This window comes from Rhincodon typus, chromosome 9, assembly GCF_021869965.1.
Source record: "Rhincodon typus isolate 14 chromosome 9, sRhiTyp1.1, whole genome shotgun sequence".
In the NCBI taxonomy this organism is placed as follows: domain Eukaryota; kingdom Metazoa; phylum Chordata; class Chondrichthyes; order Orectolobiformes; family Rhincodontidae; genus Rhincodon; species Rhincodon typus.
In genome coordinates this window covers 20526192-20541213 of record NC_063340.1, presented here as the reverse complement: position 1 = coordinate 20541213, position 15022 = coordinate 20526192, and the positions used below count along the sequence as shown (strand labels likewise).

The 15022-nt window shown below is 41.2% G+C and overlaps 1 protein-coding gene across 2 annotated transcripts in view; it reads right to left on the bottom strand.

The window, feature by feature from the left end:
- The window catches only part of LOC109910577 (solute carrier family 22 member 3-like), a 32795-nt gene extending 18041 nt beyond the window's left edge, over positions 1–14754 (bottom strand). The window contains exons 1-7 of one of the 2 annotated variants that reach the window (XR_007262883.1): positions 14066–14754; positions 10863–10966; positions 10627–10781; positions 10157–10325; positions 9936–10053; positions 5364–5470; positions 513–727 (exon numbers count right to left, since the gene is read on the bottom strand). Coding sequence is in view for 1 of the 2 variants with exons in the window: in XM_020509791.2 (XP_020365380.1) it covers positions 513–727; positions 5364–5470; positions 9936–10053; positions 10157–10325; positions 10627–10781; positions 10863–10966; positions 14066–14476 (1279 nt within the window). In the remaining variant the exon portion in view is untranslated. The remainder of the gene's footprint in view (positions 1–512; positions 728–5363; positions 5471–9935; positions 10054–10156; positions 10326–10626; positions 10782–10862; positions 10967–14065) is intronic. The other variant, XM_020509791.2, reaches the window with a different exon arrangement.
- Positions 14755–15022: the final 268 nt, after the last annotated feature.

Here is a 15022-nt window from a genome sequence, read left to right as displayed (position 1 = left end):
GAATGAACAGAGGTTGAAAGCTCCTAGGGGCCACAGGGACAGCAACACAAAATGGAACATGAAGGATGGGCGGGGTGGGGAAGCTTCATGGGTCATAGGTGGAGTCCAATGTCAACCTGCTTTCCCCCCATATGCTTGTGATATCACGTCCATCTGAACAACCATCCAATGTGACCATTAAACCCATCTCCAGGCAGTGCATTCCATACACTAACCACTTGTTGAGTGAAAAGATTTCTTCTCCCATCACATTTACAACGATAATTCAAGAAGCCATGTCCCACTGTTTGGTTATAATTGTACGTTTGGCACAGGAAGGTTAGTGCTCTGCCTGAAACAGCGATCCTCTGGATAAGAACTGAAACCGATTCCATGTGCCCGTTTCCACTCTGCAGAAAAGGGCCGGGTTCAAGGAGAAAATCGAAACTCAGCAAAACCTGAGGTTTCTCTTTAACATTTCTCCCATGTATTAGGGAGATAAGCATTTCTTTACAGAATTGGTGAGCCCTTACCAACTGAAATACATGCCGCCAGTAGACAGAATGTCCCTGCCAGTATGTTGGAAATCAACAAGGGACTGCGCCGTCCAAAGCGATCGACCACAAGGATACCAAGAATCGCTGCTAGAAGTTCCACTGCACCCACGACTAAGAGATCTGTGTAACTGTCACCTCCCTGGATTCCTAAACGCAAGATAAGCCCAAGGTACACCAAATTGTTTGTGAACCTGAAATAAAGAGATACAATAAATACAACAGCTTTTGTTCCTCTGAACCCCTGATACTGATTACATTCACTGCGCACACTCACCGCTGAAATCAAAAGTTAACCTTTTCAATCTCTTTAAAGCTCCATTAAACAAGAAGGGATTGGACAAAAATTAAATAGCTTTTTGTCCTATGTTTTTTATAGCTGCTCATGCTTAGAGGCTCATTCATACCGACAGACAGTCCTCGTGAACTAATGGGTCAATGGCATTTAGACCTAGTAACATTTTTAACCAAAATGTGACCATGAGACTACAGGCTGTCATCTGGAACCATAGTCAATGGGCCCTTCAGCAATTACTGTGTCTGACCTCTCTCCTGATCACTGTTCTTCTTCCAGTCCCAGATGAATGCTAGGATTTGGTAGTTCACCCAATGAAAACCCTTCAGGTTTACCAATTAGCCTTTCTTATTCATGTTTAGGATGTTGGCAAAGCATTTATTTCTTGTCCCTAATTGCCCTTTAGTAAGGGGTAAAGTCACTATATCTCTATTGGACCGTAGGGCTACTCTCTCATTTGACAGAGAGAGAGACAACAGATGGTGGTTTAACCTGAGGGTTACCACACCTCAGGCGAGGTTGGGGTGAGGGAGAATGATTGAGAAGGCGTCTTTCAGAGGTAATCTCAGTCAGTGCAGGAGTTAAACCCGTGCTGTTGGCATTACTCTGCATCACAAACCAGCCTTCCAGCCAACTGAGCAAATCAAGCCCCTGTTTGAAGGAGGTGATGAATCACCTTCTTGAATTCAACTGAGCATCTTACTAGGCCATTCCTCAGAGCAGTTAAAAGTTAATCATATTGCTTGGATCTGGAGTTATATATAGGCCAGACAAGAATGACAGAGGATCTAGGGTGTTGGTGCTAATCTAAAATTTTCCGGGTTGGCCGAAATGAAATGTGTTGAGAAAAAAAAAGATAAAGTCTGCTCTGTTGAAATGTCAATGGTTAGATGATGACCTAATAATTAGAAAAATCTTAATGTTTCTGCGTCTTTCTGAAGTAAAGTATGTATGTTTAATTAGGTGGTGTAAACTCAGCAGTAATGGACTAAACTGTTACAGCAACTCTGAAAGGTTAGAGTCTTGTTTTAAAACTGGCTCAGTGAAGTAGATGACAACATGACTATTTATCAGCTAAACAGAGTGTGCTTAACCACAGAATTGCGCTGTGTAAATGTCATATGGTTGATTGGATGACATATAGGAGGCAACAAGCTAAGCCAGGGTCAAAGGTCGTGAAGACCAAGAGAGAAGCCTCTTTCCAGGGAAACAAGTAAATGTCTGGTCAAGCTGGTCATGGAAAACAGGACACATTTGTGATTTAGGCCAGTGGTCAAACTGATCAAATTGCTGGAGACTGGACAATGTCAGAGTTTGAACATTCAGCTTTGCTTGTTTGGAAAAAAGAGTATAAGAAAGCCTGCCTCAGGGTGATAGTAAGCTAGCTCAGCAGAGGCCATCTGATCAGTGACTGGAGGTCAAGACTGATCACTTGTTTTGGTCTGATCTTCCACATAAACAAGTTCACTTACAATTACAAGCATTATATGGGTAAGCTGTAATGTATTGCTATTTTTGTAATATTTTGTGGTGTACTTTGCTTAAGTATATCCCATTGTTAGTTCTGCTTTGTGTTTTTGAAATTCAGAGTAAACCTGTTGGACCTGGGAAGGTGGGAATTGAAGTTCTACAGAATTTACATATAGGCCAGACCAGATATGAATGACAGATCTCCTTCCTAAAGGAGATTCTTCATCCTGGTAGGGTATATGTAGGGCCTGCTGAAGCAACAGAGAAGCCATGACAGAACTGGTGATGATGAGGCATGAGTTGTTGACTAGAGAAGCCTGGCTGTTTTTCAAAATGAAGGGATTTGCTGTTTCCTCCAAGACATCATTATCTACACCATAATGGCCACATTCTTTTGTGTTCTGTCACCTTGCACTGGGAATGCTTCTTATGTCAATAGTTTTGTGTTTCAGCCTTGCTGATGTGGGAGAGATCCTCCAACCCGGAAGGAGTTGGCGGCAAAAAAGTAAAATTCAAAACGACAGTCATGTTCAGTTCAATTCACTGTGCTGCTTCCTTAATGGAAATGTATTGAAATTCTTCAGTCAGAGCCAGCATAATTCTCCAGATGCTCCTAGGGAAAGCAAAGTACTCTATGGATTTCAGCAACAAAAGCCAAATTAGGCTTCTAAGTCTGTAAACCCTGTGGAGTAGATGTCTGTAAGTAAGAATTGAAATTTATTCTGTGATACCTCTTTCTCATTTGTTCAATTAATCCTTTACAATTTCTTCCTCCCCCATAAGATCAGAAGTGAGGTAAATCAAATTAGTGACATTTCTCCAGTCCAAAAATCAACTCTCCCCAACACTCGCTGCGAACAGCAGAAGCTTCCAGAGAAACTCCACCAGGTCAAAAACAGCAAAAGTTGATTTTGGTACAAAGCTTCACAAAGCTTGATCTCAATGAGACTGGCCTGTTCAATATCATAGATTCCTCAGGGATGAGTGTGTGCTCCTTACTGAGGGAATCTGACCAGCTCTGCTGAGGCCAGTCTGATGACATAAGGGGCGATATTTTAAACGTGGCACATGGAACTTGGATCACCGCTTGGCACGATCCAGCCACTGGCTAATCCTGCCAGAGCGAATGAGCATCGGAAGCAGCCATTAGCCTCTCACCCCCGTGGGGACATGGTAGCCATTCATTCCAGTTAATAAGCCACTTGGAGTGCTGTCGGGATCTTACCAGCTACAGATGATCCTTAAACTATGGATGAAGCCCAGCGACTCCCCAGTGACAGTCCACAGACATCAGCAGAATCCCTCCACTCCCCACCCAACCCACACCCCAGCATTACCTCCATCTCAGGACCACAGCTATAGTCGCAGGTCATCCAGAGAAGAGGGTCACAATTATTGCTTAGCAACAATTGGTTGGACAAGACATATCTTCATTTCATAGAATCCCTACAGTGTGGAAACAGGCCCTTTGGCCCAACAAGTCCACACCGACCCTCCGAGCATCCCACCCAGACCCATCCCCCTATAACCCATCGAATCTACACATCCCTGAACACTACAGGCAATTTAACATGGCCAATCCACCTAACCTGCACATCTTTGGTTATCCTAAGTTATTTTAAAATGTTCCTCCATCTTCGAAGAGTGCCTCCGTCTTGATGTCCTTCTTCATGCTGCGGTGGTACTCCATGCTAGCATCTCCGCAGACCCTCACATTGGCCCAACCGCATTCATACCCTATTTACCATCTTGGATTATGTTCTTTCGAGTTAATGTCTTCATTAGGAATGTGGCACAGGTGGGCACTTTTACAGTACCAGTGGCAGTGGGACCCACGCTCAGTCCCAACATTGGAAAATGCTTAGAAGCAGTGAGATTTTGCCCAATGTCTTTAATGCAGAGGCCAAGCACTCAAGTTAGACTTTGAGGTGGTGATTGGTAAAAGTATTCCAGAATATAAGGTCCATGCGCAATTCTGGCTGGGTGGACAGGAAACTGCAACTTTTCACCAGGCGAACCCTGGTTTATGAATCTTTGGGGCAAGGTGATGTCGATAAAGCACATCATTTGATTTTGCTTTTACCTTAATACCCGATAATTGAGTGGTGAAAAGAGTTACACTGCAATAGACAGCACAGCTATTATAGATTGTCACCCAACAGGTAAATGGCTTCCAATAACAAATGGTGCCAATTTGCATGATTTGCAATTTTACCTGATTACAAATTGTAATCAAATTATCTTTACAAATATTCCTGCTGAATTGTGACCGAGAAACATTTTTGCTTGCTCATGTTGAACAATACTACTCCTTTTGCCCAATTTTCTTTAACTTCATCAGTGCTGTTTGACTTGCAGTCATGCACAGAAACTTGCTGGCATTGTGACAACTGCTGAGTCTGAACCCCAACATCTACACACATACAGTTCCAATGGGAGTTATTAAAGGTCAAGACAGGATGATTTTCCACTGCCTAAAACAAAGGCCTATAGCATTCCTTCTACAATAATGAACTGAGCGCAAGTTGGGCCTTGAATCTTCCAGGTCAGTATGGGTTTTTTTATTCAACAGTACTAATTTCACAGAATCCCTACAGTGTGGAAACAGGCCATTCAGCCCAACAAGTCCACACTGCCCCTCTGAAGAGCATCCCACCCAAACCCATTCCCCTACCTCTGCATTTCCCATGTCTAACCCACCTAACCTAAACATCCCTGGACACTATGGCAATTTAGCAAGGCCAATCTACCTGCCCTGCACATCTTTGGACTGTGGGAGGAAACCGGAGCACCCGGAGGAAATCCATACAGACACAGGAGAATTTGCAAACACCACACCGACAGTCGCCCGAAGGTGGAATCAAACCCGGGTCCCTGGCGCTGCGAGGCAGCAGTGCTAACCAATGAACCACTGTGCTGCCCAAACTCAACATAATCCTTAATTACAAGGGTCATGCAAATAGTATACAAAGGTAGAGTGCTATTGTACTTCAGACAGAAAAAGTGTCTTAATTTTCAGTAACACATTCGAGCAACCCACATGTAGTTTATATAAATGACCTTACCAGGAGTACATTAAAATAAATGTTCGCTTTCTCATTTGTGGTGTTCTGAACAGATCAAGTAAGGAGGGATTCTTTATTTCTTCAGAGCTGTTCTCTCCTCTTACTATCTGAAAAACATCAGCAAAAGCACCATGTCATTGGAAGGAAAGTTCATTGTTCAAAGTGCTTTTGTGCAAATGAAGAGTAATACCTGTACTTCATTAGGGAAAATGGTAGATCATTTCTGCTCAGCAAGCTCTTAAAAATAGTATCATAAGTGTGTCGTTACAATGTTATAGATATTGTAAAAGATTTTTATTTAAATGGATACTAAAAATGATTTAACTGTGATATCAACACAGACAGTCACAACTGGGACACCACCTTCATCTTCCATAGTGCCTGCCCTTCCTTTCGAAGGAGAACACCCACAATTGAGCAGAAAGACCTAAGACAGATGGTGCGTTGTCTGCCATTTAGCTCCTCATCCAGTATAATCATACAATCCCTACAGTGTGGAAGCAGGCTATTTGGCCCATCAAGGCCACACCGACCCTCTGAAGACCATCTCACTCATACCCAATATAAGGAGAAGATCCTGACTGAGCACCCTAAGCAGGACCTGGACTAGTAGCAGAGGGCACCTTTCAATTACAGTGCGGGAATTCCTGAGTGAAGGCTATTCCAATTGACTGGACTGAGGCCTACTAACTACTATGACAAATGCCCTGGCTCTGTGTTGGTGCTAAACGGCACAGCAAGACAGCAATGATATAAGAGATAGTAGGAACTGCAGATGCTGGAGAATCTGAGATAACAAGGTGTAGAGCTGGATGAACACAGCAGGCCAAGCAGCATCATAGGAGCAGGAAGGCTGACGTTTCGGGCCTAGACCCTTCATCAGAATAAATGAGTTTACCAGATTAAGAGGAGACTTAGAGAAGACACTGTCAGCAAGAGACACCAGTCACCATGGAAGCAGCAAAAAGGCTAACTTAGAACTCCAGAGGCAAAACTTTATTCAGTAGCTCGTAAGAATCCCTGCGATAAAGGTATAGGCTAGAAAAGCAAAGAAATGCAAATACCAGAAAGTAAAGACCAGGGAGTATAAAGCAGAGCTCTCAATTCTCACAATGAGCATTGCCATCATTAAAACTGAAGAGCTACAAGGAACAGTGAAAAGATGATAGGAAATTTAGTCTGGGACAGCAGGAGTAAGAGGGCCTTAGAGTTTATTTAAGATGAAAATTGGCATTTTTTAAAAATCCAGCAAAAGAGTCTTGCAGAAGAAGAAAGCTTGGGAAAAAAAAAAGATTTAAAAGGACTGGAGCTCAATAATTGAGTGCAACTATTGTTATCTCAGCAATGATATAAGCTGGGTATTGCTAGCTGAAGGGGCAAGGCAAGGCAATGTGTTGTGAGCATTCAGGTTGGCTCAGAATGAGCGAGTACTATGGGTCCAAGCAAGGAGCCCAGAGCTGCATCCTGGTGCAGTCCATGAGCTTGGTGTGTATGCCTGAGCACGCAGTGACCTTGCTGCAGCTTTACAGTGAGAGTGCACCCAGTGGCATGTGAGCGAATCAGAGATGTGCCATGAGGTTTCTTAGAGGCTGGCACATGTCGTTTGCCAATGTCCATGGGCACGAATGTGTGTACCTGGTGCCCTTGAAGTATGCCCTGAGATGTTAGTGCCTGGGGTCCAATGCGGAGGTAGTTTGGAGCATGCAGAGAGCTGAATCTGCCAGGTACGAGCTTTGATGTCCATGCCGAGTTTTCCTAACGTCTAGTTTGTTTGGTGAGTTTGGTAGATTCACGACTGGAATAATAATGAGGTGAGTTGGACTGTCAACGAGGATCTTAACAAACGATAATCCCCATCACCCATCAACTAGCAGCTCACCACCACCCTGTGAGAATCTCTCGTGAGGAATCTAAAAGATAGTTATGAGATGACCTTGACATTGAGGTATGAGTCACCAGATTCCTGCCCTGATTTTGCCATGCACCTGACTGCAGCTCAAGTTGTTCAGACCATTGTAAGGTTTTGCCCCGTGTCTCCACACCCAGACTGTGTGACATCAGTAGAATAGGTGTAACCCATGCAACATGAACATGAACCCATTCAGAACCTGTACCTTCTCCTCCCAAGCTTTTTTTTGCCACAATGGTGTTTTTCCAGTTAGTCCTAGGTAAAATAGGTGTTTTCCTGCCTTTCCTTCTACACAAATATTCAAATTCTCTGGCTGTAGCCTTTATAAATCTTTCTGCTAAAATTGCACTCAATTATTGAGCTCCAGTCCTTTTAAATCTTTTTTTTTTCCAAGCTTTCTTCTTCTGCAAGACTCTTTTGCTAGATTTTTAAAAAATGCCAATTTTCATCTTAAATAAACTCTAAGGCCTTCTTACTCCTGCTGTCCCAGACTAAATTTCCTATCATCTTTTCACTGTTCCTTGTAGCTCTTCAGTTTTAATGATGGCAATGCTCACTGTGAGAATTGAGAGCTCTGCTTTATACTCCCTGGTCTTTACTTCCTGGTATTTGCATTATTTTTCATATAGATATTCCTTTTTTCCTTAAGGATCACTAACTTTATTTCCTGGAAACTTCCATTACAGAGCTCCTTTCAGAACCTCCTTCACTAAGACCTTTGTATTTTCTAAATGTAGCTGGCACTTCTTTGCTTTTCTAGCCTATACCTTTATTGCAGGGATTCTTACAAGCTACTGAATGAAGTTTTGCCTCTGGAGTTCTAAGTTAGCCTTTCTGCTGCTTCCATGGTGACTGGTGTCTCTCGCTGACAGTGTCTTCACTAAGTCTCCTCTTAATCTGGTAAACTCATTTATTCAAAGCGTTTTCTATTCTTCAGGGCTTTCTCAATTTTTTTCACCTTATAGTAGGGATCAGATTCATACTGCTACAACCCTGTAGCATTTTCCCAGATGACCACTCCTTACCACCTCTATCAATATGTGGTACTGGGCAAGTGTTATGTGAGGTACTTCATTGCTACTAATCCTCCTTTGTGCTTGACCTACCTCGTGATTAGTGGTAGAGGAGACATTACCATAGAGTATCTATAAAAAAGGCACTGTTTTTGATAACAAGAAGGGTTATTGCTGGATATTAATAAGTACAGCTATTTTTCATTTGCCATAATTTATAGGATTTTAAGGAGCTGGTATGTCTGCTCCCTTCAAAAGCTACAGTAGAGCACCTTGTCTCCACCACAGACTGTGAATCAGCAGATTGGGTGGAGTCAATGTAGCATGAACATTAACTCCTTCAGAATCATTACCTTATAAAACTAATTCTGCAACGGTAAACCAAAACTCATTAACTATGGTTTCCTCAGAGGTGCAAGTTCCTCTTTTCTACCTTATCGAACTTGCAGAGTAGAGAGGCATTCAAGTTACAGCTCAGACAATATCTCAGCTAAAAGACAATGGATGGGACTGTACCCAGCACATTTAAGACACTTGTGACGTCAACATTTAGGCTGGAACTACAGACAGCTTTTTCCTGGAGCTAGTATATATCTGCTAAATGTACTCAGTATGAAATAACCTCTTCAGGGTTTTGTCCCAACTCTTCAAGTCTGGGACTAACATTCACTCTTCACTCTAAGGTAACTTAGTTCATTATATATCCTTCCCTTCTCAAGAGAACTGGTCTACACAGCCATCCCGTTCAAAAGTCTTTATAGGATTGCTTCAATCACAAAGTAAAACTACAAAAAAAACTCTGTGTAAACTATGGGTATTTCCCTAAAAGTCTTTAGCAAACCTTGAGGCCCCATAATTTACCTTTCTGAGTTGCAAAACAATCTAAAGTACCCATAAGTCCATGAGCGATGTGCACAAACCCATTTCTGTAAAGCCATGCCTCAAAAACTGCTTTTGAAATAAATCACCATAGATGCAGAAATGCTTCAATTTAATTGATAACTTCAGACACACAGAAAAACCCACATATCTCACAAACCCAGAATCCAAGGACCAATCTTGGAGTAAATGATATTAAAACATACAGATAGACTTAAAAAAACCAAAAACTGAACAGGTGTTGGGGAAGTAGGAGTGGTCAGATATTCACTAAGTATTAAACGGGTGCTTGAACTCTCTTATTTTGGTCCCATTACTGATCCTTTATAGGTGACAGCAGAGTAGTAGTGACACCAATGTCACCTCAAAGTATATTTAGGCCTAGACATGTCCATGACAAAACTATTCAGGGTTTGCTTTTATATGTTTTCAATATATATGATCCATACATAATATTGTATAATTTGTTCACTGGATACAAAAATATTTTCTTATTTATATGTCATTATGGACATGATTTGCCTGTTACTTTATGATTGACTCTGACTCATTTTAAAACAGAAGTTAAAAGAAATGGAATCTTGGCCATTATTTTCTTCATTTGCAGTGGTGTTCAGTAAATTCAGTGACCTTGGTTAAAAGGTCCTCACAGGGATCATAACAATATTTTTAACCTTTTACACATTTTAAGCTCTGTACAGCATCAAGATTGCGACATTTGAAATTCATAGCTGGTTATCCAATATCCCAGCATAAAACACAATCTATTACCTCTTTGTAAGTCGATGGGAGACTCTTGCCATTCTGTTCTGCAATATCCTGGGCAATTTTCAATGCTTCTTTGATCCGTTTACGAGTCAACAACCATCGAGGAGATTCTGGGATTAAGCTAAAAGTGGAAATAGTCAATAATGCGCAATCAATTCCATCATACAGCAAGTGATTGCGGTGCAATATTATCAATGTGAACTTTCCCCGCAAATTCAAATTACCAGCAGTAAAGCAGCAGAACAAAGTTTGGAATGGTAATGGCCATTTGGATTCCTTTCCAAGATCGAATTAAATAGGCCAAACCAGGAAGTACCATGATACCCGATGAGACAGCTGCTTGTGTTACAACTATAACAACTTTTCTGTATCTTGGTCCAACCAATTCTGCAGCTGAAAGAGAAAGCAAGTTCATTTGTTCTGTTGGTTATAATGATAGCCACACAATAAAACATCAAATATACACGGTTATTTTATTTGACTATAACTGAGCTTTGAGCTGACAACAACAGACTAGAAGACTCTTGGGTAAGGCAGCATATCAAGTGAGAGAGTGAAATATAGTTGGATTATTGTATCAACAGGAAGGATTAGTGGATGGAAGCAGGCTTATGTTATTAAGAGCCATGATTGCAAAATTATACTTTTAAAAGGCATTTACTACACTCAAAACACATTCAGATGTAAGATTTACCAATGACAGCATTGATCAAGCAAATCCCTCTTCCAAATAAGCCTTGTAGGATTCGAAAAATCACAAACACTGGGTAAGTTGGTGCAACAGCGACAGCAATCCCAGAAACTCCTGTTCCAGCCAGACAGGCCAGCAAGCAAAGCTTTCGTCCAAACCTGAAAATTGAAAGACTGCTTCACTTAGGCAATGAAGGAGTAAGTGGACAAGGCAATAATCAGGCTGTGGGTGTCACGTACCTATCTGCAGAATAGCCTGTGATCAGTGCTCCTAGGAAAAAGCCGATTTCAATACATGTTTGAGACATATCCACCTTCCAGGCATCTTCACACACAAGTTCATACTTTGGGAGATGATAATATGGGAAGAACGGAGATAGTTTATTAGCTGTATAGATTTACCATGTATTTCGGAATCTCAAATGTTACAAATACATCTGATACATCTGGTTCTTTCCTGATAACACCGGCTTGCTCCTGAACAGATTCCTGGAATTCTACCCTCTTTATATCCTTCCTTTTCTGTAGTACTGTCAAACTTTCTTACATTAATAAAGAAAAGGCTTCAACAGGGTGAACAGTGAAAATGAAGGATTTCCCCTGGGAACTGAAGGCTTAATAGTCAGATCTTCAAAGCAAATGAAGGGAAAGGTTGGGAGAATTTTCTTTACACAGTGGACTGCTGGAATAGTGAAGAAACAATAGTAGTTTTTAATAATTTTTATAAAGTAAGAAAAAAGAAGGGAAAGGAAGGATATATATTTGATGAAGAACACATTAAAAGGGATAGCACTTTCATAGAACCAGTGCAGAAATCAAAGGCTAAATAGCTTCCATCTCTACTGAAAGTTGTTGCATTTTTACCACTTCACTGTTGTCACTGCCATATTCATCAATTCCCTACCTTCATCCTGTGCATCTAGAAATCTGTGATCTGTGCTATATCCAGCATAACCATGAGAATAGCCACTACCCTGTGGAACTATTCTGGCTCCTCTCCCAAAGTACCTCAGCTCAAAGCAAACCTGTATTTCCTATGAAACAAAATTTGACCTTAGGCATGAAGTGAATAGGATTGTACATTATAGGATGACTAAAGAACCCATACGTCATAGTGTGTTGAGGGACCAGCTAGCTCAGTTTGTTCGACAGATTAGGTCAATACCAACATCATGAAGTTAGATTCCCATTCCAGATGAGACCTGCCTCCTTGGTTACCTTGAGCAAAAGAAAACTCACAAAGCTTTGCTGTGGTTTGGCAAATGACTGCAGAGGATCTGCCTTTGGACCAAGAGATGAAAATAATACGACACATCAGAAATAAGACATGCTACTCCTGTTGGGTTCACTGAATCACTGCTCCAGTTTCGATATGGCAGGTCAGCAGTATTCCACGATATAAATGGAGATAGGGACAAGGATGAGCTTTTTTTTTCTGTGAGATTGTGTGAATAGTATCTCCTCTTATCAGCACAGAAATTGTTTTTTGTCAGATCCCATTGCCGGGCAGAATGGGAAACTTCGTCCTTCAAGAAATTGTGAATGAAACTGACCTTTGTGGAATTTCCAGCAAACATCCTCAGTCCATCTGTGATGAGGGAAGCCATTCATGAAATTGTTAGAGTTGGTTGAGCAGCATTGAGTAATGGATGTGCCTCTTCATCAAGATTGTTACAATGAATTGAAGAGGGAATGTCAGCCATAAAAGACAATCCCTTTCGGGCGAGTAAGCAACTGTTGCAGTTACATATGCAGAACATTGGTGCCATAATTTAAGTCTGGTGCCATAATTTAAATCTACAACTAGTTAATCCTTTTTCAGAAATTGATCAAAACAAAGCTAGTAATTTAGATGAGATAGTAGGAACTGCCAATGCTGGAGAATCTGATATAACAAGGTGTAGAGCTGGATGAACTCAGCAGGCCAAGCAGCATCAGAGGAGCAGGAAAGCTGACGTTTCGGGTCTAGACCCTTCTTCAGAAATTGCCTGAGATGTGGTGATACTGAGGTTAAACCACTATCAGTCATCTCTCTCAAATGAGAGAGCAGCCCTGGTAAGACTATGACGACTTTACCTAACACAACTACAGATTGTTCCTCTTTTCATTCTTAGTTCGTAGGTTAAGTTATAAAGTCTTTCTTTATCTAAAATGTGTAATTTCAGCTAGAAAGAAACATGAGTGAAAATTGTAGCCAGAATTCTGCTGCTGGTCTCAGTATCAGGAGAAAAGGAAACAACTTGTTGGAGTTGTGCTAATGTAATAACACAATAGAAACATAGAAATGTAGAAAATAGGTGCAGGAGTAGCTGATCATGCAATTTCAGTATCCCATTCCTGCTTTCTCCCCATACCCCATGATCCCTTTAGAGGGACACATCCAGCTCCCTCTTTTTTATATCTAATGAATTGGCCCCAGCAGCTTCCTGTGAGAGAGAATTACACAAGTTCACAACCCTCTGAGTGAAGAAATTCATCCTCAACTCAGCCCTGAATGGCTTACCCCTTATTGTTAGACTGTGACCCCTAGTTCTGGACTTCCCCAGCATCGGGAACATTCTTCCTGCATCTAGCCTGTCCAGTCCCATCAGGATTTTACATGTTTCTATGAGATCTCACAATCATTGTCTGAGGAAATCTGGAGGGTTTGCACTCTGCACTTTTCTTCCCCCTACCTGAGGACAAAAGGACGTTTACATGGAAACACCGGACATACAGATTACAGAATGGAGAAGTTATGATGATTTACTGCAATTTCTATAAATTATTCACCATTATAAATGAGACTTTAAGTGTTACCACACACCAGAAGGAAAATATAAACAGTCTTTCTTACCTTTACTTCCTGGCATACTGTCAATAATTTACAAGGATGACAGCAGGCATGAGAGGCATCAATTATATGGGCATGTTCTCCTTACAGCAGATTGTAGAAAGAAGTCTTAATAGAAATATTTAAAACTATGAGGGGTTTAAATAGAGAAAGTAGGGAGAAACGATTGAATCACTAACTAAAGGATGCACATTTAAAATCATTGGCAAATACGAGGGTTGGAAATAGGAGAATATATTTTTCACAGAGAAATATCAGCATCTAAAATGCACAAATTGAAAGGCAGGTGGCAACACAGTCAATAGGGGCTTTCAGAATGAAATTACACAAATATTTAGAGGACTAATTTACAGGTTTACAAGGATAAAACTGAGGCATACGTCAAGATGGGGCAAACATGTATAAGCATGACGGGCCAAATGGCCTTCTTCTGTGTTGTAACCTTCTATGATTCTATGAAACCTCCAGTTATACCTAGTGTAGTCAAAATTAAAAAGGCCCACTTTCACAATTACCCATTTGTGGACTAAAAGGAACTAGCAGGAACATTACAGGTTTGCCAATATTCACCCGGCTGTACATTCATGAAACAAATATGATTTCTAGTTACCTCGCTGACAACTGTTGTTCGTGAACCATCAAAAGACCAACCATTTTTACAAGTTGTGCGTAGAAAATCTCCAGAATCATTAGTCATTAATGATACAGGATATTCACAGGTGAGAAAAGTTGCATTCCAGTCTATCTCATAGCTTTCACATCGACTGTACGAGGAGCTGCTTGATCTCTCCAGAGGCACGGTATAATTCTTTTCCTGTTCCAGAGACCATCCACACCTTTCTCTTAGCGCCAATAGGCCAGGGGGACCCCTGCACCAGTGATTTGGAGTCATTCCCAGAAAAACAAATGCGATAATCAGGAATGAAAATGTTACCCCACTTAAAGACAAAAGCAGAATAATCCACCTCTGGTATCTTCCAAACTCTCCGATGTCCTTTAAAATATCATCATATGTTAACATTTTTGCAGGCTATGTGTCTTGCACAAAGAGACAAAGATTTACTGCTGTCTGCCTTTGCTGGCTCACGTTCTCTCTCATGGGCTGTCACGGTTCACTAGTACACAGTGAAAGTAGAACAGAGTTCACGTAAACACCATGACTGTAAACTCTGATAAACTGATTCAAAAAGTGTTGACCATTCATAAAAGCCATCAAAACTCAGAAACAGCTTTGAATACAATCTACCACCTTAACGCAATTTAATAAAAATGTTATAAGGATTTGAAAACTGCAAAACAAATGCTATGGACATATCTAGCCTGTCCTTTGTTGCCCTAAAGAAGGCAATGTGGGCCATCTTCTTCAATTGCTGCAGCTCCTAGGGTGAAGGTATTCCCTCAGTTCTGCTTGGCAGCAAGTTCCAATACTTTTTCCCAACAACAACAATTTTCCTTCAAGCTAGGATGATGTGTAACTTGATTAGAAACTTCTTTAGCCATGGACCTGCTTCCATCTTGCTTCAAGGACCTGAAACGCACAGCTTGGGAGGTGCTACTAAAGGAATAT